A 23,409-nucleotide genomic window follows, 5' to 3' on the forward strand; every position below is an offset into this window, starting at 1 on the left:
TGGAACGTAGGAGACTGAGGGGTGATCTTATTAAGGTGTATAAAATCATAAGGGGCATCGATAGGATGAACGCACATAGTCTTTTTCCCAGGGAAGGGGAATTGACAACTCGAAGGCATAGGCTTAAGGTGAGAGACTCTTCCAAACTTTTCCCCTCTCCCCCATTACACACGTGTATGTGTACACGCAATCATGTAACTTTACTCCTGTCAAATTAATTGGAAACTGTATTTCATATCAGTTCATATAAAACCTTGGTTAGGCCGCATTTGGCGTATTGTGTGCAGTTCTGGTCACCACACTACCAGAAGGACATGGAAGTTTTGGAGAGCGTGCAAAGAAGGTTCACCAGGATGTTGCCTGGTCTCGAGGGTGTTGGCTGTGAGGAGAGGTTGAATAAACTGGGATTGTTTTCACTGGAAAGATGGGAGGCTAAGGGAGACCTGATAGAGGTCTACAGCATTATGAGAGGCATAGACAGGATGGATAGTCAGAGGCTTTTTCCTAGGGTGGAAGTGTCAATTACAGGTTCAAGATGAGGGGGGACAGTTTAAGGGAGATGTGTGGGGGGAGTTTTTCACGCAGAGAGCGGTGGGTGCCTGGAACATGCTGCCAGAGGAGGTGGTGGAAGCAGGCACATTAGCAACATTTAAGAGGCATCTGGATGGGTACATGAATAGGGGGGGGATAGAGGGATACGGACCGAGTAAGAGCAGAAGGGTTTTTTTTCAGTTTAGTTAGAGCATCATGATCGGCACGGGCTTGGAGGGCCGAAGGACCTGTTCCTGTGCTGGACTTTTCTTTGTTCAGTTATATATCGGTGACCAAATCTGAAATTGATTAAATTGTAGGAATTGTGTAAAAGAAGTAAAAACAAAACTTCAAATGTAAATGTTTGACATTGCAAAAAGTGAACGTGTTAAAAATACAATGTTACAAATGAGGATTGTACTAATAAACTTTATTTAAATTTTGATTTTATACAAATATAAATGCTTTGAAACTTTACTAATGTGCAGAAGTAACAAACTCTTTCTGACATTTTAAGTGAAATAAAACTTGTCTCAATCCCATGGACACAAAGCTTTTTGGTCACTTTGTAAAAACACAGATCAATTAACAATTTTGTTAAACGTTTACTTGGTGCCATCAAATTTCAAACTGTCTGAAACAACCGATTAAAATACAGGAAACCTTCACTCCAACACTCTCTGAAATATGTTGTTAACATATCTGGAAAACTATTCGCTTTCGTCGTTTAATATCTTCTCAGTGTGTGACGTTTTGCTATGAGTTGGAGGATGATTTTTAGGCACATGTCCATTGAACCAACCTCACCCAATATCATTGCAGTATTTCTTCACCAGCATTGGATGGCAATGCATTGCTGGAACCTTGATCATAGAAAGAGTAAATCATAGAAACCCTACAGTGCAGAAAGAGGCCATTTGGCCCATCGGGTCTGCATCGACCACAATCCCACCCAGGCCCTAACCCCATATCCCTACATATTTACCCACTAATCCCTCTAACCTACGCATCTCAGGACACTAAGGGGCAATTTTTAGCACGGCCAATCAACCTAACCCGCACATCTTTGGACTGTGGGAGGAAACCGGAGCACCTGGAGGAAATCCACGCAGACACGAGGAGAATGTGCAAACTCCACACAGACAGTGACCCAAGCTGGGAATCGAACCCAGGTCCCTGGAGCTGTGAAGCAGCAATGCTAACCACTGTGCTACTGTGCCACCCTTCAATGAAAATGTGAATTATTGAGACAGGAAACCCGCAGTAAGATTAGTATCTGTTCTGTTAACTAAAATTCAATTCCATGACTATTGAAGGTCAAAGCCTCCACGCCTCTGACACTTCACCCTTGTCTATCACCCTTCCTATAGAGGAAAATAGATGTCCACATCATTTAGATAGCTGCCCACTGAAATATTGGGCTGAATTCTCTGACCTCGCCCACAGCCGGGATTCTCTGCTCCCCTTGCGAGTGACCAGACATTTTGCTGAGCGCCAAACTCTCCATTCTTGCTGGCAGCGATGGTGAGGCATGAACAGCAGCAGAATTCTGGCCATTATCTCTCAATCTGAATGCAGGTCCCTAATAGAGCTTCTTTGCATAAACCAAAGCAAACCCATTGATAATGGCGTAAATGCAAAGTGAAATTATCAACTCAAAAACAAACTCTGCCTTGGAATATCTTCAGGGAAGCACTTCAAAATTATAATAAAGTTTTTCAACTTAATCGGAAACCATGCTACCTCTGTATTTAAAACAAAAAGCATCCATGAAAATGGTGTAGGCTTATCCAGTTCCAAAACTGGAGAGGCTTCCCCGGTTGTCCCTTTATGAAGTTGTATCGTTGGGGCTCTAACCATGAACCTGTTTCAGATTGGAAACAAATATGGGTGAGCTGACTAAATAATCAGCAGCTAAGGAGCGAGGGATCTGGTCACAGCTTGTTAACTATTACACATTCACAGCTGGTTTATTATAGTTTTCATATTAAGGGAGCAAATAATGAAGTAAAAACTGTGCTTTAAAACGTTTATTCAGCTACAGTTGTATTTCCCCACTCGCCTTCCAACTCAATCATCAACAGTTTCCTCTGTCTGCCTCTGTGGGTACACAGTCCGAGTTTTAGAATCTTTTCCACAGTCTCACAGCTGGAGATGACCTTGAAATGTTGAGACTGAGAAGTTCTGAAAATCCTTCAGATCGCCACCAGTCTCTGAATACCAAATACTGAAAGTTTCCTACTTTCCAGCACTGCCTTCTTTAAGAGCAGATGGTTCAGTACTTGTTGGATTTGCGTTTCTCTTGCTGTGTTCCATGATGTGATTAATCTGCTCCCAAGCCTCGTTTTGATGCTCCGGTGATCGAATCCATCTCAGGAATAAACCTGAAATAAAAACAACAAAATATCATTGAGGTGTCGAACTAGACCGATTCCGTATTCACGTTTACACCAAGGTGAACACTTCACAATTTCTCCCTGCTTTATTTATCAGATTTTCTTTTCTTCACTCTCAGCTTTGTTCCCCTTTCCTCTTCATCGCTTTCTCCTTCCCTCACAGATTCCTCATTCCCTACCCACCGGTTTCCTCTTTTACCAATTTTCTTCTTCCTCATGTTCACCCAACATCTTCACTTCTTCCAGAAACATTTTCTCCCATTCTATCCACTCTTTACGTTACTTCATTATTCTTCATTCTTCCAGATCCACCTTCATAATCTTCTTTACCTCATCTTCTTTCTCTTCATTCCTCTCCTTTTCTTTGCAACTTGCTGCTGCTGCTACAATAGAGCTTTTTCCTTTAGACTTGAATCATGGAGTCATAGAATTGTACAGCTTCGGCCATCCAATCTGGGCTGACAATAACTACCACTAAAGGCGCACTAATCTCATTTACCTGCACTTGTCCCATATCCTTGAATGTTATGATGTTTCAAGTGCTCATCCAAGTATAGTGTAAAGGTTGCAAGGTTTCCGGCCTCCACTACCTTTCCAGGCAGTGCATTCCAGATTCCCACCAACCTCTGAGTGAAAAAATGTTTTCTCAAATCCCCTCTGAATCTCCTGCCCCTAAAACTGTGCCCCCTCATGATTGACCCCTCAACCAAGGGGAACAGCTGCTTCCTATTCACCCTGTCCATACCCCTCATAATCTTATACACTTCAATCGTGTCCCCCCTCAACCTTTTCTGCTCTAGAGAAAACAATCCAAGCCTATCCAGCCTCTCCTTATAGCTCAAATGTTCCATCCCAGGCAACATACTGGTGAATCTCCTCTGTAACCCCTCTCATGCTATTACATCCTTCCGAGAGTGAGGTGACCAGAACTGCACACAGTACTCCAGCTGTGGCCTAACAAACATTCTGTATAGCTCCAACATTACCTCCTTGCTCTTATGCTCTGTGCCACGACTGATAAAAGCAAGTGTCCCATATGCCTTCTTAACTATCCCATTCACCTGCTTTGCCGCCTTCAGGCATCTGTGAATAATTACCCCAAGATCCATCTGTTTCTTTGAGCTTCCCGGTGTCCTGTTCATTAAATACTCCATCATCTTGGGTATTTTTTTTCTTCCAAAGTGCATCACCTTTCACTTATCAGGGTTAAATACCATCTGCCACTGTTCAGCCCATGTGACCAACCCATCTATATCTTCCTGTAACCTATGTTCTTCTTCACTATTAACCACCCCACCAATCTTGGTATCATCTGCTAACTTGCTTATCATTCCCCCCACATTCTGATCTCTGTCATTTGTGTATATAACAAAGAATAAGGGTCCCAGCACTGAACCTTGTGGTACGCCACTAGACACCGGCCTCCAGTCACTCAACCAGCCTTCTACCACCACCTTTGTGTCCTATAATGAAGCCAGTTTTGGATACATCTCACCAAGTTTCCCCGAATTCCATGTGCTTCAACCTTCTCAATCAGTCTCCCATGTGGGACTTTGTCAAAGGCTTTGCTAAAATCCATATAAACTACATCAACTGCACTTCCCTCAGCCATACACCCGATCACTTATTTGAAGAATCTATCACATTTGTTGGCATGCCCTCCCTCTGACAAAGCCAGGCTGACTATCCCTAATCAATCCATGTTTTTCCAAGCAGACATTAGTTCTCGCCTTCAGAATTTTCTCCAATAGTTTCCTGACCACTGATGTGAGACTCACCAGTCTGTAATTTCCTGCTTTATCTCTACCACCCTTCTTGAAAAGGGAGACCACATTAGCCACGCCCAGTCCTCCGGCACCTCCCCGTGGCCAGAGAGGAATTAAAAACTTGTGTCAGAGCCCCTGCAATTTCCCGCCTCGCCTCCCACAGCAGCCGGGTTCATCCGGGTCAGGGGATTTGTCTATTTTTACACCTGACAGAGCCACCAATACTTTCCTATGTTAAACTGCTCAAGCTCCTCACTGTCCCTTTTACTGAATTCTGTATCTATGTTCACCTTGTCCTGAATGAAGACCAATGAAAATAATTCATTGAACACCCTTACAATGTCCTGTGGCTTCACGCACAAAGTGCTCCCTTGGTCCCTAATGGACCCTACTCTTTACCTGGTTAACCTCTTCCCCTTAATGTATTTATAGAATATCTTAGAATTCTTCCTAATCTTGTTCGCAAGTCCTTCCTCATGTCCCCTTTTTGCTCTTCTAATTGCTTTCTTAAGTTCCCTCTTGCACTTCCTATATTCCTCTAGGGCTGCAGCTGAATTACTCCCCTTTGGACTTTCTCTTCTTCCTCATCCAGTCCTGAATTGTCCGAGACATCCAGGCTTCCCTGAACTTATTGCCCCTACCTTTCACCCTGAAGGATACATGTTGGACCTGTACTCTCCCCAGCTCCTTTTTGAATGCCCCAATATGAACCAAGCAACTTTATTGTTCAAGAGAGTCCTGTAACAACAAGACTGAAAATTTACAGATAAGAATGGTTATCTTCCAGCAACAATCAGACTCTTTTCTGCTATTTTGCCAATGATTGATGAAGGAGAAAGAGTTTATTTAAAACACTCTTCCTAAACTTGCTTCTTCTTTTAAATCAGTTGCAAGTGAAAGTGCCGATTCCATCCTTTCTCCCTTTGGATCATCTTTTATTAATTTGTTCTCCAGCTTGCAAACTGATAAGCTTACAAAACCTTTGAGTTGCTAACGAAATGATGTCTATATATTTGGGAAATATTATTATCCAGCGAAGTTCTCCTTTTCAGCTGCGAACAATCCTCGGTGGTTTTGACTTGGTTAAAATTGCTTCCCCTCTCACCCACTTTGGGTGGTTTCAGAAACTGCATTGTCAGCAGCACGATGCACATTTTTAAATCCTCCCATCCATCTTGCATGACAGATCTCACTTGAGTTTGATTTTTGAACATTATCGGTCATTTGTTTGGAGTTAATCATTCGAATGCTTTCTCTTCTCTCTCCTTTGAGGGGAGACATTTCTACATTCACATATTTCAATTTTCAAATTGCTATCCTGTACTGACAGCTAGCCTTATCAAATTATATACCGTTTGAATCAGCTTCTAATAATTTCTTCAATATATCATAGAGTCATGGAAGTTTACAGCATGGAACCAGGCCTTTCGGCCCAACTTGTCCATGCCGCCCCTTTTGTTTAACCACTAAGCTAGTCCCAATTGCCCGCATTTGGCCCATATCCCTCTATACCCATCTTACCCATGTAACTGTCTAAACGCTTTCTAAAAGATAGAATTGTACCCACCTCTATTACTAATGTCTTGTACAACTTCAACAAGATGTCCCAACTCCTGTATTCAATGTTCTGACCAATGAAACCAAGCATGCCGAATGCCTTCTTCACCACTCCGTCCACCTGTGACTCCACTTTCAAGGAGCTATGAAAATGTGCCCCGAGATCTCTTTGTTCTGTAACTCTCCCCAACGCCCTACCATTAACTGAGTAAGTCCTGCCCTGGTTTGATATAGTGAAGTATTCTTCATCCAAAGGCTGATGTCTACAGGGTAAACGTTCAAACATAATAAGCAGGGGAGGTCACACTTTTCCCAACTCACATGTGTCTCTTTTACAAGTGAAATGAAGCTTTCCAGATTAAGTGGGGCAGTTACCAAGGTGGAGACATTAATCCGGATCATTCTGCAGAATTGGGCAAAGCTTTGGTTGGTCGCTTCCACCAGCTCAGCTCTAACCTGACTGGTCCAGCCTGATTTCTGTCATTTAGCGATTCAGAGACCACATCCCCTGTAACGGCTGTTCCCACGTGCAGCCTGCAGAGCACCTTCCTGCACAGGATCCTCTGTTTAGTGCCACCCCAGTTGTGGGAGTTGATGCTGAGGGGCGGGGGGGGGGGGGGGGGGGCGGTGTGGAGGGCCAGAGGAAGCTGAGAACAGGTCCGAGGGTGGAGCCTGGGAATGGGACTCAGTGGGAGAGGTCAAGAGTCAGGCCAAGAGAGGAAAGAGGCAAATTGTGGCCTGGAGCTTTGGCCCTGGCTGCTGCTTTTCTCAACTCCAGCAGGAGAGATTGTGAAAATGGGTCAGGGAGCTGAGTGGGGAGGGAGGGGATTGGTGAATGAGCTTGGATGGGAGGAGACATAATCATAACAAAAATGTGTCTGTAAAGGATGTCCGTGTCTTGAATGTCCAGTGATTATCATATGTGTTTCTAAGGTCCAGACAGTTTATCTGCCCCTGTAATAAACTATTAAAACATACAAAATAGGAGCAGAAGTAGGTCACTGGGCCGCTCCAGCCTGCTCCACCATCCAATAAAATCATGGCTGATCAGTTTATGTTTCAAATTCCGCATTTCTATCTACCCCGCCTTGTCCAACAAGAATCTATCTCCCTCTGTCTCAAAATATTCAGTGACCCCGCCTCCACCGTCTTCTGAGGCAGAGTCCCAAAGTCACACAATCCTCTGAGAGAAAAAGATTCTCCTCATCCTCTGTCCTGATTTTAGAACAGTTCCCCCGAATTCTGGGCTCACCCACAAGAGGAAACATCCTCTCCACATCCACCTTGTTGAGACCGTTCAGCATCTTTTATATTCCAATCAAGTCACCCCTCATTCTTCTAAACCCCAGTGGAAACAATCCCAGTCTGTCCAACCTTTCCTCATCAGGCAACCCGCTCAGTGCAGGAATCAATCTGGTAAACCTCCTCTGAACACCTCCAATACATTTACATCCTTCCTTAAATAAAGAGGGCGATATTGCCCACAGTATTCGAGATGTCATCTCACCAATACCCAGGATAACTGAAGCATAACAAATTACTGTTATGTTTAATTCCTCTCTTAATAAAGGATAGCATCCCATTCGCCTTCTTAATTACGTGCTGTACCTACAGATGAACATTTTGTGACTCATGTATAAGAATACCCACATCGCTCTGCACCTCAAAATTCTGCAGTTGTTTCGCCGTTTAAGTAACATTCTGCTTTTTTATTCTTTCCGCTAAAGTGAACAATGTTTCACCTTCCCCACATTATACTCCATCTGTCTAGTTTTTGCCCACTCACTCAACCTATTTATATCCATCTGCAAACTCCGTGGCTGGAATTTTACCATCCCTGCCCTCCATGGGAATCGGAGCAGGCGAGGGGCGGACAATGGAAAGATCCATTGACCTCGGGCGGGATTTTACAGTTGCGGGACGAGCGGGGCTGTAAAATCCTGCCCCATATGTCTTCTTCACAACATACTTTCCTACCAATCTTTGTGTCTTCTGCAAATTTAGCTTCCCTGCTTTTTCTCCCCTCTTCTAAATCATCGGGAATGATTCTGAGCCCATTTTTGCCGTCCCTGCAAATTCTGGTGGGGTTCAAGATTTGGAAATCACAGATCACGCCAGTGAGTTCATGATTTTGGATCTTCCCTGCCCCTCGCTGGCCACATCATCATTTCACATCCAAAATGGGCGTGAACATACTTTACATGAATTTGAATATATTTCAATGTTATTAACTTGCTCCTTCACCGTATATTTACCCCCTTCCCCCGTATATTGACAACACGTCAACAGCGTGACGCCACATGGTTTGCAACAGGTTCAACTGGACGTGAACCTGTCATGAGGTCACCAGGGGTGTAAAGGTAAGTAAAGCCCCCAGGGGAGGGGGGCATGGCCAGGCAGTAGCCATTTTGTATTGTTTCCTCCATTTGAATGGCTTCCTGTACCTGGTTAGTTTGCTTACTCTCAACCAAACAAGCTGAGAGAACCTCTAATCTATTGGACAGTGGCAGAGGCTGACGCTCCTGCACTCCTGCCCTCTGGATTCCCTTACCTGCCTCAGTTGTAGTCACCACCCCCTATCCTTGATCACTGAACAAATCAGAAGATCCTCTCCTAATGGGTGTGACTGCCTCCTGGTACAAAGCATCCAGGTAACTCTCTCCCTCCTTGAAATGTCACAGTGTCTGCAGCTCAGCCTCCAGCTCGATGACTCCGAGCCAAGCCTCCTCAAGCCGCGGATATTTACTGTAATGTACTTGTCTCGGATCACAATGTTACCCAGGAGTTCCCACATACTGCAGCCGCGACACATCATCCGGCCCACAATCCTTTTGCATTTTAAACAATTACTTTATGATATCATTCAATTATTTATGGGTGCTTTTAAACATATTTTATTAACTTTACCACTAATTTGTGTATTATTTTAAACCTTTGGGATTGAATAGAACTTACCCACTTCACAGATACTCACCAAACAGCTAGCAACTTTCCTTTGAATTTAGTTACGTTTCCCTCAGTCTCTTATTTTCTCATCTTTCTCTAAATCCCTGTTGGCGGGGGGGGGGGGGGGGGGGGGGCATTGCTGAGGTTTCCAAGCTGCACCACTATAATTCTCCTTGATTCTCCCAGAACCTCAACTCCTTAACTGAGTAAAATTTGGTAATTGTGTTTTCCAACATTTCAGGTGTTATTTGTGTGGCAAAGAACTGAGCATTAGTCATATCTGTTCCCTCATGGGGGAATGTCAACATCAAAATCTGCTCATAAACTTCTCAACCACAGTGACATTGGCAGAGGAGAGAACAAGAGATGGAGAGAAAGAGAGGTAAAGGCAGATGGAGAAGCATAGAGCGAGAGAGAGAGAGAGAGAAAGAGAGAAAGAAAGTACTTGTAAAGAATCTTTTACAACTTCAAGATGACTCAAGTACTTTACCGTTAATAAAATATTTTGGAGTGTAGTCAGTGTTGTAATGTAGGAAACACAGCAGCCAATTTGTGCACAGCAAGATCCCACAAACAGCAATGTGATCACGAGCAGATCCTATGGTTTTTTTTACTGATGGTGGTCACAGGGTAAGTGTTGGTTCTCTGCCACCAGTGAGGGTAGCTGGGATCTGGTGTGAAGCCTCACCTACAATCTGTTTCATGTCCCCTGATGCACCAGCTGATGGGTGGGCCAGGGAAAGCAGGCAAAAAGGGGGCACAGGTTACGCAATTTGCCGTCATAAGTGAATATTTAAATCAGACATACCTTGCCAAAGTTGCAAGCTTTGTGGAGCGACTGATGGCCATATGGTGAGGCTGTTTCTTTCATACAGAGGATTAACGTATTGTTTTCGCTCAGAAGGACTATTTATCCGAGCCCAAATGGAAATTGTTTGTCTCTTCACATTCAGAGTAAACCTACAAACAAAAAAGGAAAATATTCCAAAAGTGAATGTACTTTATAGAGTTTGTGCTGTTTCTTTATATTTTCTGCCAATTGTTGCAAACTTGTGGATTGGGGAAAAATTTGATACAACAAATGTGTTTTGCTCTCTTTCCATTTGCAAATGGAACAAGTGGCATGGGTGGCACAGTGGGTAGCACTGCTGCCTTACAGCGCCAGGGACCAGGATTCAATTCTTGGCTTGGGTCACTGTCTGTGTGGAGTTTGCACATTCGCCACGTGTCTGTGTGGGTTTCCTCCGGGTGCTCCAGTTTTCTCCCACAGTCTAAAGATATGCAGGTTAGGTTGATTGGCCAGGCTAAATTGCCCCTTAGTGTCAGGGGATTAGAAGGGTAAATATGTGGGGTTTCGGGGATGGGCCTGGGTGGGATTGTGGTCAGTGCAGACTTGATGGGCCAAATGGCCTCCTTCTGCACTGTAGATGCAGAATAACTATGATAAGTGGCAAGAGCCAGGATACAATGGTAACGGTACTGAATAATTACAGTGACCCCGAATGGAAGTCTGAGACGGTGACTGTCGCTGATTCGCTTGAAGCCTCCTTTTATGTGAGTTGTAATCGAATGGCAATTTATAAATCAGGCCTCAGACTAATCGGCTAATTTACCTTTGACCATTAGGTAATGATATGCTAGCTTTTATACCAGATAACATGAATTGTCACAAAGTAAATCTTCCTTTTTACACATTGATTAGAATTAAATTCCTTTCTAAGCAATAACTCAGTTTTGTGTTACACACACTGGAATTTTTAAAATGCAGGAAGAGACTCAAGGAGCAAATAATTGTTTATATTGATGCGAGGTTCGATGATAGGGAGGTTCAGACAAAGTCCTTGGATCTCTGAGTGTCCTCATGTTTTTATCGGGACCTAATGGGGAGTCAATAGGAAGCTGTACACGTCTCTGATTATCAATCCTGGGACTTAGGAAAAGTCATCTCCAGAAGGTCAGCTCAGAGATCGGACAGGATTTTACTGGAATGAGCCATCTTGTCACATGCAAGTTAGAATTGTTTGTGCACATTTAGCTTTTAATTTCTTTTGCCCACAGAATTACTGCAGGTGTTGGTACTGGATACCAGGATGCATTGCAAAAGCAACATTATTCATTTCAGCAAAATCTGGCCACAGAATTTACACCATTTGTACAGACAGGTGTTGCCGGTGGTGGGAATAGCACAGGCTTGTCGCCAGCAGCTCAATATCAATATAAAAGTGTCTTACGATATGTGGAAGAGACACAGTCAAGCTTCTTCTACGTAACGTAATTGCCAAATCACATTAAAATGGCGTGTATCAAGCTGCAATGATAGTGACCACCTGTGTTTTCTCTGATACAATCCAGTTCCAATTCCCCACAACCAACATCCTTCTTTGAATTGGACAATTTTACTTGTCTGTCTCTGATGCACCATCAATCGAGCAAAGACTAGTTTGTATGCAAGAACAAATAGGCTTTTATTAGCAAAAGACTTGGAGCACACCCATGCCGATGAACTGGTCCAGACTGAGGTGGGGGGTGGGGAGCAGTCGCCTTTATACCTGGACCGGGGGGGGTGGGGGAGGAGTCTCGGGTGGGGCCGGCAGGGACGTGTCCAGGCATGTCACATATACAGGTAATAAGCCAACAGTGGTTTACCACAGTCTCCAATAGGAGGCAACAACAAAGGTACCATTTTCCTCTTTCATTTTTAAGATGGTGAAATCGAAATCTGCTTTCTCAGTCATAGCGAAAGGAGCAATCTGAGTTACACTGTGGGAAGCAACTTCCTCTGATGTGTCATTGAATGACTGGAGGAAGGAGGGTACACAAGGAGCTTAGAGTGAAAAGCAGCTAAGAATTACTTCTCCCACCAGAGAACCAGCTCGTTTCAGAGACAAGATGCTTTTATTAAATGGAATTAGTGACCTTAATGGAGGTCAGTGTGGGTCATGGAAAATAACAAATCATTGCGAGTTCCCAAATCTCCTTCCAATTTGTGTTTTAAATAAACCTTATTTTGAACTTTTTAAGGTTTCTTTCTCTCTGGTAGAGTCCCATTAATCTCTGAACTTACTGCTCCCGCAGAAATACTGATAGTTATTCAAGAGTCCAGATAGTAAAATCTTGGCTAATCGATATATTCCTGTGTAAGGAAGTTACTCAGTCTGCACATTTAGGAAATCTGGAATCAAGGTCATGTCATATAGAGCGTTGATATTGTACACGAGTGCAACCAAGGACAAATTCTGATTCTTCCCCCACTCACTGGATTTTGAAAGAATACTGGTAGCTATGTCTTAACTTCTGCTGAACTGGATTTTTTTGATGGTTGGTTGGTCTATACTAAAGTTAGGGAAGTCATTTATTGCGCATGAATAGAATTTCACATATCTGCGCTGTGTGTAAGTGGGCTTGGCTGAAACCACGGCCTTTTCCAGAGCCAAAGAGGAAGCAGAATTGAAATAGAAACAAAATGATCACCTCCATGTCACTGGTTATTTTAGCAAGAGAGTTAGTCTCCATTGGTTAGGGTACAGATGTCTCTGAGGGAGTTCAGTGAGGTCCGGGCCATTTAAACCCCTTGGTTTTATTTGGAAAAAATGCAGGATCATCTCAAACTCAGAAGGATGGACCTCAGAGCTGATGATCAGTGATCTGAGGACACTGGGCTCACAACGAACCTGTCCCTGTAGTCTGGCGCTGGGGAGGGGGCTTGAATGAAGAGGTTGCCACTGGGAGAAAGCGGTCAGGCTGTGGATGAGGAGGCCAGGGATTTATTGCAAAAATCAGTGGTGCAATTCCATTTCTCCCGCCCCCCCACTGCCCTCCCCCACCCCCACTGCCCTCCTCCCCCCCTGCCCTCCCCCACCCGCTCACCGCCCCCCACTGACCGCCCCCCCCACCGCCCTCCCCCCCCCCCCACTGCCCCCCTCCCCCCCCCCCCACGCCCCACCACCCTCCCCCACCCCAGGAAAGTAAAATGTTGATACTTGTTGACTCCTGCTTTTTGCCAAGATTTGCTGTCGGATATTTTGGCCTCACAGATTTTTCAGTTGCGCTCAATCACTGGGGCAGGATTTTTCTAGGTAATATAGGTCCACCCACCCCCGCAGGAACAGTCAAACATTCCATGATTGATCTAATGTTAGTTAAGTGGGTGGAGCCGGAATGTAACATTATACCCCGACCCCCCCAAAATATTGAACCTCCTACCCGCCCCGTTCCTATTGTGTGGGTAGGCTTGACGTCAATCTTGGTGTTTCCCACCTTTACAATCCTTTGACATTTTTAATGGGCTAAATTCTGGGAATCATGATGTGGAGATGCCGGTGTTGGACTAGGGTAAACACAGTAAGAGTTTTAACAACACCAGGTTAAAGTCCAACAGGTTTATTTGGTAGCAAATGCCATTAGCTTTCGGAGCCCTGCTCCTTCGTCAGATGGAGTGGAGATATCCACTCCATCTGACGAAGGAGCAGGGCTCCGAAAGCTAATGGCATTTGCTACCAAATAAACCTGTTGGACTTTAATCTGGTGTTGTTAAAACTCTTACTAAATTCTGGGAAAGCAGGGAACTGCTGCCACTGGGAAGCACGGGGCAGGTTGATTGGGTAAAGGTGGGTATATTTGGTAATCCATTGCCCATTAGGATTTATTTTATTCATGCCACATGAATTTTATAATTCGCCGTGATGCTGAGAGGTTGTTCCCCCTTGTGGGAGAATCTAGAACCAGAGAGCTTCATTGCAGAGTAAGGAGTCACCCATTTGAGACAGAGATGAGGAAGAATTTCTTCTTTTAGAGGGTAGTGAATCTATGGAACTCTTTGCCACAGAGGGCTGTAGAGGTTAAGTGTGTTCGATGTTGAGATAGATAGATTGTTCATCAGTAAGGGAATCGAGGGGTTGGGAGATAAGGCGGGGAAGTGGAGTTGAGGATTATCAGATCAGTCATGATCTCATTTAATGGCAGAGCAGACTCAGTGGGCCGAGTGGCCTACTTCTGCTCCTATGTTCTATGATCTTATGGTCCTTATAATAAGACATAGGAGCAGAATTAGGCCACTCGGCCCATCGAGTCTGCTCCACCATTCAATCATGGCTGATTTTTTTCTCATCCCCATTCTCCTGCTTTTCCCCCATAATCCCTGATCCCCTTATTAATCAAGAACCTATCCATCTCTGTCTTCAAAACATTTAACAGTTTAGAAGCATTTTAAAACAGGCAGGAAACATTGACCTATAGAAGCTCAGTGCTGAGAATATAGTTACTCAGACACCAATCGGAAAGGAGTTGGCAGTGATTCACTGACAATGACCTTTGCGTTCGGTGGAGTTTGGTGAAATGATTTTCTCGTACATTACCGTTCCTTTTCATTATTACACAGGAAAGTCCCAAAGCAGGAGGCGTATGCATGTTCAAACAGGGTGATGAGGAAGTGCTCATTAAACTGGAATGAGCAGGGGAATTGGCAACTCATCTGCCAGCAGCAGTCCAGGAAGATGAGGAAGATTGGTGCCTCTTGCTTCAGCTTGGCATGGGAATAAGCTGAAGTGGCACAGCGAAGCTGGAAAGGATGGCCCGCCTGAGGAAAAAGAAAATCCAAATGTGACTGAATGCTCCAGGGTGAGTAACACTGTCCATTCATATCTTCAAACATAGCAGAACAGAGAAAACTTCAGGATCAGTAAAAGAGAATTAGCATTAACATTGCTTCTCAAAAAGATTTCTTCATTCTGTGAGCCTGGAGAATGAATGCGAGCAGGCCATTCAACCATGTGAAGCATCACAGCTGAGCATCATCCTGTCTCTCTGCATTGTACAATTCCAGAGGGATCACCAGATAGCAATCAGAAGTTGTGATTCTAGAATCATAGGATGCGATCTCACTGCCCGTTCACACCACACTCCCACTGGAACGAGGTCGGACAATTTGACAGCCTGCCAAATCTCCGTCCATTGCGGCGGAATGGGAAAAACCCGCCAGTGTGAATGGTGGAAAGATTCTGGAGATAAAATCCTCCGTGCAGAAAGAGGCCATTCGGCTCATCAAGTGTCTGCTTGCTCTTTCAAAGAGCAATCTATTGAATTCCACTAGCCCAGCAATGCTTTGCCAATTATGATACACAAGCCACTGAGTGGCCTGGGAGCACCTACACCTTCCAGCCAAGGGTGGCTGAGTCCCACACGGCCCTCTGCACAGAGCCATGGGGCTGCCTGTTTTCACTGTTCAAGGTAGATCCCTCAACCTCTTGAGATTCCAGAGAGGGCGGCACGGTGGCACAGTGGTTAGCACTGCTGCTTCACAGCTCCAGGAACCTAGGTTCGATTCCCGCCTTGGGTCACTGTCTGTGTGGAGTTTGCACATTCTCCTCGTGTCTGCATGGGTTTCCTCCGGGTGCTCCGGTTTCCCCCCACAGTCCAAAGATGTGCGGGTTAGGTTGATTGGCCATGCTAAAAATTGCCCCTTAGTGTCCTGGGATGCGTAGGTTAGAGGGATTAGCGGGTAAATGTGTAGGGATAGTGTAGGGCCTGGGTGGGATTGTGGTCGGTGCAGACTCGATGGGCCAGGTGGCCTCTTTCTGCACTGTAGGGTTTCTATGGTTTCTATGATTTCTATGAGATAGTTACAGCCCGAGGGATCAAATACTTTGTGGATCAAAGCCTGCTGCTGAGCCGGGGTGGGGCAGCATGGAGACAGCAGGAGGTTGGGGTGAATTACCAGATACCACTGTTATCTCAAAGATGTGAGGATGAGTGTTCTGGAGTGGCAGGCGTTCATGCAGGCTTCAGATAGGCTGGATATAGTCCCCGATAAGATGGACTGCACATGGTCTGTGTAAAGAGAGGACTAGGAAGGACCAATTTTTCTTCATCATGTCTTTTTCTGATTTTACATACCTGTAACCATTCCCGTTCAATAAGTGCTTGAAAACCACCAATGGTCCTGCAGTCTGGGTCCAAGATGATTTGTGCCAGAGATGTGAGCTGTAGTGTTGTGTCTCTCCCCTCGGAACCATGGATCAGGACAGATGCTTCTTCCCTGTACAGAGTAACAGCAGAATTCTCATCGATTCAATTATGCAGACCTGTATTTTTCAGATTTAGCTGCAGTTAGAACATAGAACATAGAACATTACAGCGCAGAACAGGCCCTTCGGCCCACGATGTTGCACCGACCAGTTAAAAAAAAAAACTGTGACCCTCCAACCTAAACCAATTTCTTTTCGTCCATGAACCTATCTACGGATCTCTTAAACGCCCCCAAACTAGGCGCATTTACTACTGATGCTGGCAGGGCATTCCAATCCCTCACCACCCTCTGGGTAAAGAACCTACCCCTGACATCGGTTCTATAACTACCCCCCCTCAATTTAAAGCCATGCCCCCTCGTGCTGGATTTCTCCATCAGAGGAAAAAGGCTATCACTATCCACCCTATCTAAACCTCTAATCATCTTATATGTTTCAATAAGATCCCCTCTTAGCCGCCGCCTTTCCAGCGAAAACAATCCCAAATCCCTCAGCCTCTCCTCATAGGATCTCCCCTCCATACCAGGCAACATCCTGGTAAACCTCCTCTGCACCCTCTCCAAAGCCTCCACATCCTTCCTGTAATGTGGGGACCAGAACTGCACACAGTACTCCAAGTGCGGCCGCACCAGAGTTGTGTACAGTTGCAACATAACGCTACGACTCCTAAATTCAATCCCCCTACCAATAAACGCCAAGACACCATATGCCTTCTTAACAACCTTATCTACTTGATTCCCAACTTTCAGGGATCTATGCACACATACACCTAGATCTCTCTGCTCCTCCACACTATTCAAAGTCCTCCCGTTAGCCCTATACTCAACACATCTGTTATTCCTACCAAAGTGAATTACCTCACACTTCTCCGCATTAAACTCCATCCGCCACCTCTCGGCCCAACTTTGCAACCTGTCTAAGTCTTCCTGCAAACTACGACACCCTTCCTCACTGTCTACCACACCACCGACTTTGGTGTCATCAGCAAATTTGCTAATCCACCCAACTATACCCTCATCCAGATCATTAATAAATATTACAAACAGCAGTGGCCCCAAAACAGATCCCTGAGGTACACCACTTGTAACCGCACTCCATGATGAATATTTACTATCAACCACCACCCTCTGTTTCCTATCCGCTAGCCAATTCCTGATCCAATTTCCTAGATCACCCCCAATCCCATACATCTGCATTTTCTGCAGAAGCCTACCATGGTGAACCTTATCAAACGCCTTACTAAAATCCATATATACCACGTCCACTGCCTTGCCCCCATCCACCTCCTTGGTCACTTTCTCAAAAAACTCAATAAGGTTAGTAAGGCACGACCTACCTGCCACAAAACCATGCTGACTATCACCTATCAATTCATTACTCTCCAAATAACTATAAATCCTATCCCTTATAATTTTTTCCAACATCTTGCCGACAACAGAAGTGAGACTCACCGGTCTATAATTCCCGGGGAAGTCTCTGTTCCCCTTCTTAAACAATGGGACAACATTCGCTAACCTCCAATCTTCTGGTACTATACCAGAGGCCAACGACAACCTGAAGATCAGAGCCAGAGGCTCTGCAATCACTTCTCTTGCCTCCCAGAGAATCCTTGGATAAATCCCATCCGGACCAGGGGATTTATCTATTTTCAGACCCTCCAGAATATCCTGCACATCCTCCTTATCAACTGTAATACTGTCTATTCTACTCCCTTGCAACCCAGTGTCCTCCTCAGCTATATTCATGTCCCCTTGCGTGAACACCGAAGAGAAATATTGGTTCAATGCTTCACCAATCTCCTCCGGTTCCACACATAACTTCCCTCTGCCATCTATAACTGGCCCTAAACTTGCCCTAACCAACCTTCTGTTCTTGACATACCTATAGAACGCCTTAGGATTCTCTTTAACCCTATCCGCCAAAGTCTTCTCATGTCCCCTTTTAGCCCTTCTAAGCTCGCTCTTCAACTCCCTCTTAGCCAATCTAAAGCTTTCTAGTGCACTACCCGAGTGCTCACGTCTCATCCGAACATAAGCCTCCTTTTTCTTTTTAACCAACAAAGAAACTTTTTTGGTGCACCACGGTTCCCTAGCCCTACCAATTCCTCCTTGCCTGACAGGGACATACCTATCACAGACTCGCAGTAGCTGCTCCTTGAAAAAACTCCACATGTCGGACGTTCCCAGTCCCTGTAATCTCCTAGTCCAACCTATGTTTCCTAATTCTCTCCTAATAGCCTCATAATTACCCTTCCCCCAGCTAAAACCACTGGCCCGAGGTTCATGCCTATCCCTTTCCATCACTAAGGTGAACGTAACCGAATTGTGGTCACTATCACCAAAATGCACACCAACTTCCAAGTCTAGCACCTGGTCTGGCTCATTTCCCAGCACCAGATCCAATATAGCCTCACCTCTAGTTGGCCTGTCTACATACTGAGTCAAAAAACCTTCCTGCACGCTTTGAACAAAAACTGACCCCTCTAACGAGCTAGAGCTATAACAATTCCAGTCAATATTAGTCAAGTTAAAATCCCCCATAACAATTGCCCTATTACTTTCACTCCTAAGCAGGATTGACTCCGCAATCCTTTCCTCAACCTCTCTAGAACTTTTAGGAGATCTATAAAAGACTCCCAACAGGGTGACCTCTCCTCTCCTATTTCTAATCTCCGCCCATACTACCTCAACAGATAAGTCCTCATCAAACCTCCTCTCTGACACTGTGATACAATCTCTGACCAATAATGCTACCCCTCCCCCTCTTCTACCTCCTTCCCTACTTCGACTAAAACATTTGAACCCCGGGACCTGCAGCATCCATTCCTGCCCCTGCTCTATCCATGTCTCTGAAATAGCCACAACATCGAAGTCCCAGGTACTGATCCACGCTGCAAGTTCACCCACTTTATTGCGAATACTCCTGGCATTGAAGTATACACATTTCAAACCCTTTAAACTAACTTGATATTTGGTGTTGACGTAATCAAATTCTTTGCTAAAATCCAAATTCTTTGTCCAAAACAAAAAAAAAGACAACATTAACTGAAAGAATCGTTTGGAAGGTTTTTGTGGCCAATGAATTTAATTTTGAAGTGTGGTCCATGTTGCGATGCAGGCAATCTTTAGGTATTAGCAGGCTAAAGTTACGAGCACCTGTTTAAATCTTGGGGAGATTGCAGCCATTTGGACCCCACCACAAACTCAGTTGCCGAGTTACTGATTCCATCCGTCTCCCTGGCTACTGGGAGGCTGAACCGGAACTTTCTAACCCTTGACTCCCTTATGAGCTCCGAATTATATATTTCTGCCATCACTCAGACTGCCTCTTTCCACCTCAGTAACATTGTCTCTCGCTGTCTCTGCTGCTCTGCTGCAGAAACCCTCATCCTTGCTTTGTTATCTCTGGACTTCACTATCTCATTGCATTCCTGATCCGGTTCTCATGATCTGCTTGACACAAGCTTGAGAGCCAAATGAACTCGAAACATTAACTCTGTTTTCTCTCCCTAGAGATGCTGCCTGACTTGCTGGATTTTTCCAGCATCCTCTGTTCTGTATCAGATATATTAGCCTGACCGATGTCATTTATTTAGAACATTATTTCAAAGTCCCAATTATTATTATGTTCCCAAAAGTGTGCAATTGTGCTTCACTTCTACAGAAATACAAATAATCTGATGTTCAATATAAACAAGCAAAGCTATCAAGTCCCAATATTGTAATAAAGTTACCAGAAGAGATTCTGAATTCGCCAATTTTTGCTGTGATGGTAGTTAGGTCAGTGTAACTGTCTCAATGTTTGTGGGAGGAGTTTTTAACGAGATATTCTTCCTGATTTCTACCAGGTGACCATGCTTGGAAGTGTGTTCTTATGAACACCAGGAAGATTGCTTGCTATTTTAACACACGATCCTGCTCCCATGCCCACCTGTCTGTCCTTGGCCTGCTGCAATGTTCCCGTGAAGCTCAACACAAACTGGAGGAACAGCATCTCATCTTCCAGCTCGGCACGTTACAGCCTTCCGGTCTCAACATCGAATTCAACAACTTCGGATGATTTGCTCTACCCCACCTCAACCTTTCTGTTTTCATTCTATTTTATTTAATTTTTTACTGTTCTCTACCTTTTATTTCTTTATTGTCTTTCTTCTTTTTCTTCCCCACCCCCCCACCACTCTTTCCCCCTACTTCATCTCCCTTCCCTTACCTTTTCTCCCCCTACTTCCCCTTTTCTACATTCTACCTCTGTCCCATTTCCGCCCCCCCCCCCCCCCCCCCACCGCCCCCCCCCCCCCTCCCCCCCCACATTTTCATCTGTCACAGTTTACAGCTTCTCTGCCGTTTGGCCATTCACACCCTTTATTCTCTCTGTGGACAGCTATTAGCAGTCTTTTCCCCTGGTTTCTGTGGCTATGACTCACCTTTCATTCTCTCACCCTGCTGTATAAATATCTCCCACTTTCTCTGCCTTTTAGCTTTGACAAAAGATCATCTGGACTCGAAACATTGGCTCTTTTCTCTCCTTACAGATGCTGCCAGACCCGCTGAGTTTTTCCAGCATTTTCTCTGTTGGTTTTAGATTCCAGCATCCGCAGTAATTTGCTTTTAACCAGAAAGATTGGGTTTGACTGCAATGACTGAGTTGAATAGGTTGGGGATAATCTACCTCCACACAGGAGAGAAGAGCCACGTGACTGAGATGTCTGCTGGGGTATGAAAGATGTTCAGGGAAGATGTCCAAGGACAGAAGGAAGGTTGGGGAATAAAAATCTCCATGGAGATTCTGTTGTTTAAAAAGCAACAAAGGTTTGAGTCCATTACCTGTCGACGCACTGTACAGCCAGACAAGCTGTTGTCAGGACAGTTTTAACATGGGTCAGCCATTTGGAAGCCTCCAGTTTACTGAGCCACCTGTCAATGCTATTGGATTGGTCATTGCAAGCATCAACTAACTTCACCAGGCTTTCCTGCAGGACTCTGCCTCTGCAATAAAGGAAATGCATTGACGCTAATTAGAAAAAGTTTCGTTCTGTTGACAGTACATAGAACATAGAACATAGAAGTGTACAGGCCCTTCAGCCCACGATGTTGTGCCGAACCTTTTCCGAAACCAAGATCAAGCTATCCCACTCCCTATCATGCTGGTGTGCTCCATGTGCCTATCCAATAACCGCTTGAAAGTTCCTAAAGTGTCCGACTTCACTATCACAGCAGGCAGTCCATTCCACACCCCAACCACTCTCTGGGTAAAGAACCTACCTGGGACATCCCTCCTATATCTCCCACCACGAACCCTATAGCTATGCCCCCTAGTAACAGCTACATCCACCCGAGGAAATAGTCTTTGAACATCCACTCTATCTATCCCCCCCATCATCTTATAAACCTCTATTAAGTCGCCTCTCATCCTCCTCTGCTCTAAAGAGAAAAGCCCTAGCTCCCTCAACCTTTCCTCATTCCATCTAGTAATTCATTGAAAATAATTCAACAACAAACACTCTGCCGTTCTGTTTTATCATCGTTACAGTTCTATAGGCTAGTTTGCAGGGACAGTGTGTGACAAACTCACTGGTGTTATTTTGCAGGTGAAAATGGGTGTCGGTGGGTTCCACAGTGTATCAGGAAGGGATGGTAGTCTCCTCGGAATGGAAGGCTGTATGAAGGAGTCCATCTGCCTGATATCAGAGGTGATTGTGCCGACACTCCAACGCAACAAGGTCAACACTGGTAGAGTGACGGTCACCATAGAGACCTTGGTCCGAGACTTCTGTCCTGCACAGCTGCAGCACACACACTCCGTGGTGCAGGACACGCACTCCATGGTGCAGGACACGCACTCCATGGTACAGGACACGCACTCCGTGGTGCAGGACACGCACTCCATGGTGCAGGACACACACTCCATGGTGCAGGACACGCACTCCATGGTGCAGGACACGCACTCCATGGTGCAGGACACGCACTCCATGGTGCAGGACACGCACTCCATGGTGCAGGACACGCACTCCGTGGTGCAGGACACGCACTCCATGGTGCAGGACACGCACTCCATGGTGCAGGACACGCACTCCATGGTGCAGGACACACACTCCATGGTGCAGGACACGCACTCCATGGTGCAGGACACGCACTCCATGATGCAAGACACGCACTCCATGGTGCAGGACACGCACTCCATGGTGCAGGACACGCACTCCATGGTGCAGGACACGCACTCCATGGTACAGGACACGCACTCCATGGTGCAGGACACGCACTCCATGGTGCAGGACACGCACTCCATGATGCATGACACGCACTCCATGGTGCAGGACACACACTCCATGGTGCAGGACACGCACTCCATGGTGCAGGACACTCACTCCATAGAGCAGGACACGCACTCCATGGTGCAAGGGACACGCACTCCATGGTGCAGGACACGCACTCCATGGTGCAGGACACGCACTCCATGGTGCAGGACACGCACTCCATGGTGCAGGACACGCACTCCATGATGCAAGACACACACTCCATGATGCAAGACACACACTCCATGGTGCAGGACACACACTCCATGGTGCAGGACACACGCTCCATGGTGCAGGACACGCACTCCATGGTGCAGGACACGCACTCCATGGTGCAGGACACGCACTCCATGGTGCAGGACACGCACTCCATGGTGCAGGACACACACTCCATGATGCAAGACACACACTCCATGATGCAAGACACACACTCCATGGTGCAGGACACGCACTCCATGGTGCAGGACACGCACTCCATGGTGCAGGACACGCACTCCATGGTGCAGGACACACACTCCATGGTGCAGGACACGCACTCCATGGTGCAGGACACGCACTCCATGGTGCAGCACACGCACTCCATGGTGCAGGACACATTGGATTCTATCTGTTTTTTATGGTGTACGTGAAAGATGCCATTGCACTATTCCAAAGGGGAGCTCTCCCCTGGATATTTATCCCTCAAACAGCATCACAATAACAGAGTTATCGGCTGTCTGTAGGATATTACTGTGTGCCAATTGGCTGCTGTGTTTTCTACAGCTACTGTGCTTTTAAAGTATTTTCTTTGCTGTTTAACATGTTGGGATGAGCTGAGGTCATAAAAGGTGCTACATAAATTGAAATCTTTCTATCAGCTAAATCTGTTGGGTTACAGGGATAGGGTGGGACTTGGGCCT

General features: G+C 45.5%; 1 protein-coding gene across 7 annotated transcripts in view; it reads right to left on the bottom strand.

Moving 5' to 3' along the window:
* Positions 1-944: 944 nt before the first annotated feature.
* Positions 945-23,409, bottom strand: part of LOC144509443 (myotubularin-related protein 9-like) — a 47,721-nt gene continuing 25,256 nt past the window's right edge. For 6 of the 7 annotated variants that reach the window (XM_078238344.1, XM_078238343.1, XM_078238341.1 and 3 more), the window contains 5 exons: positions 21,042-21,203; positions 16,088-16,229; positions 14,551-14,771; positions 10,005-10,156; positions 945-2,915 (listed from right to left, as the gene is read on the bottom strand). In XM_078238344.1, the coding sequence (XP_078094470.1) occupies positions 2,770-2,915; positions 10,005-10,156; positions 14,551-14,771; positions 16,088-16,229; positions 21,042-21,203 (823 nt within the window). In that variant the 3' untranslated portion in view covers positions 945-2,769. Of the gene's footprint in view, positions 2,916-10,004; positions 10,157-14,545; positions 14,772-16,087; positions 16,230-21,041; positions 21,204-23,409 lie in introns of those variants that run through there. The other variant, XM_078238342.1, reaches the window with a different exon arrangement.

The sequence above is a fragment of the Mustelus asterias genome, chromosome 21 (assembly GCF_964213995.1).
Source record: "Mustelus asterias chromosome 21, sMusAst1.hap1.1, whole genome shotgun sequence".
In the NCBI taxonomy this organism is placed as follows: Eukaryota; Metazoa; Chordata; class Chondrichthyes; order Carcharhiniformes; family Triakidae; genus Mustelus; species Mustelus asterias.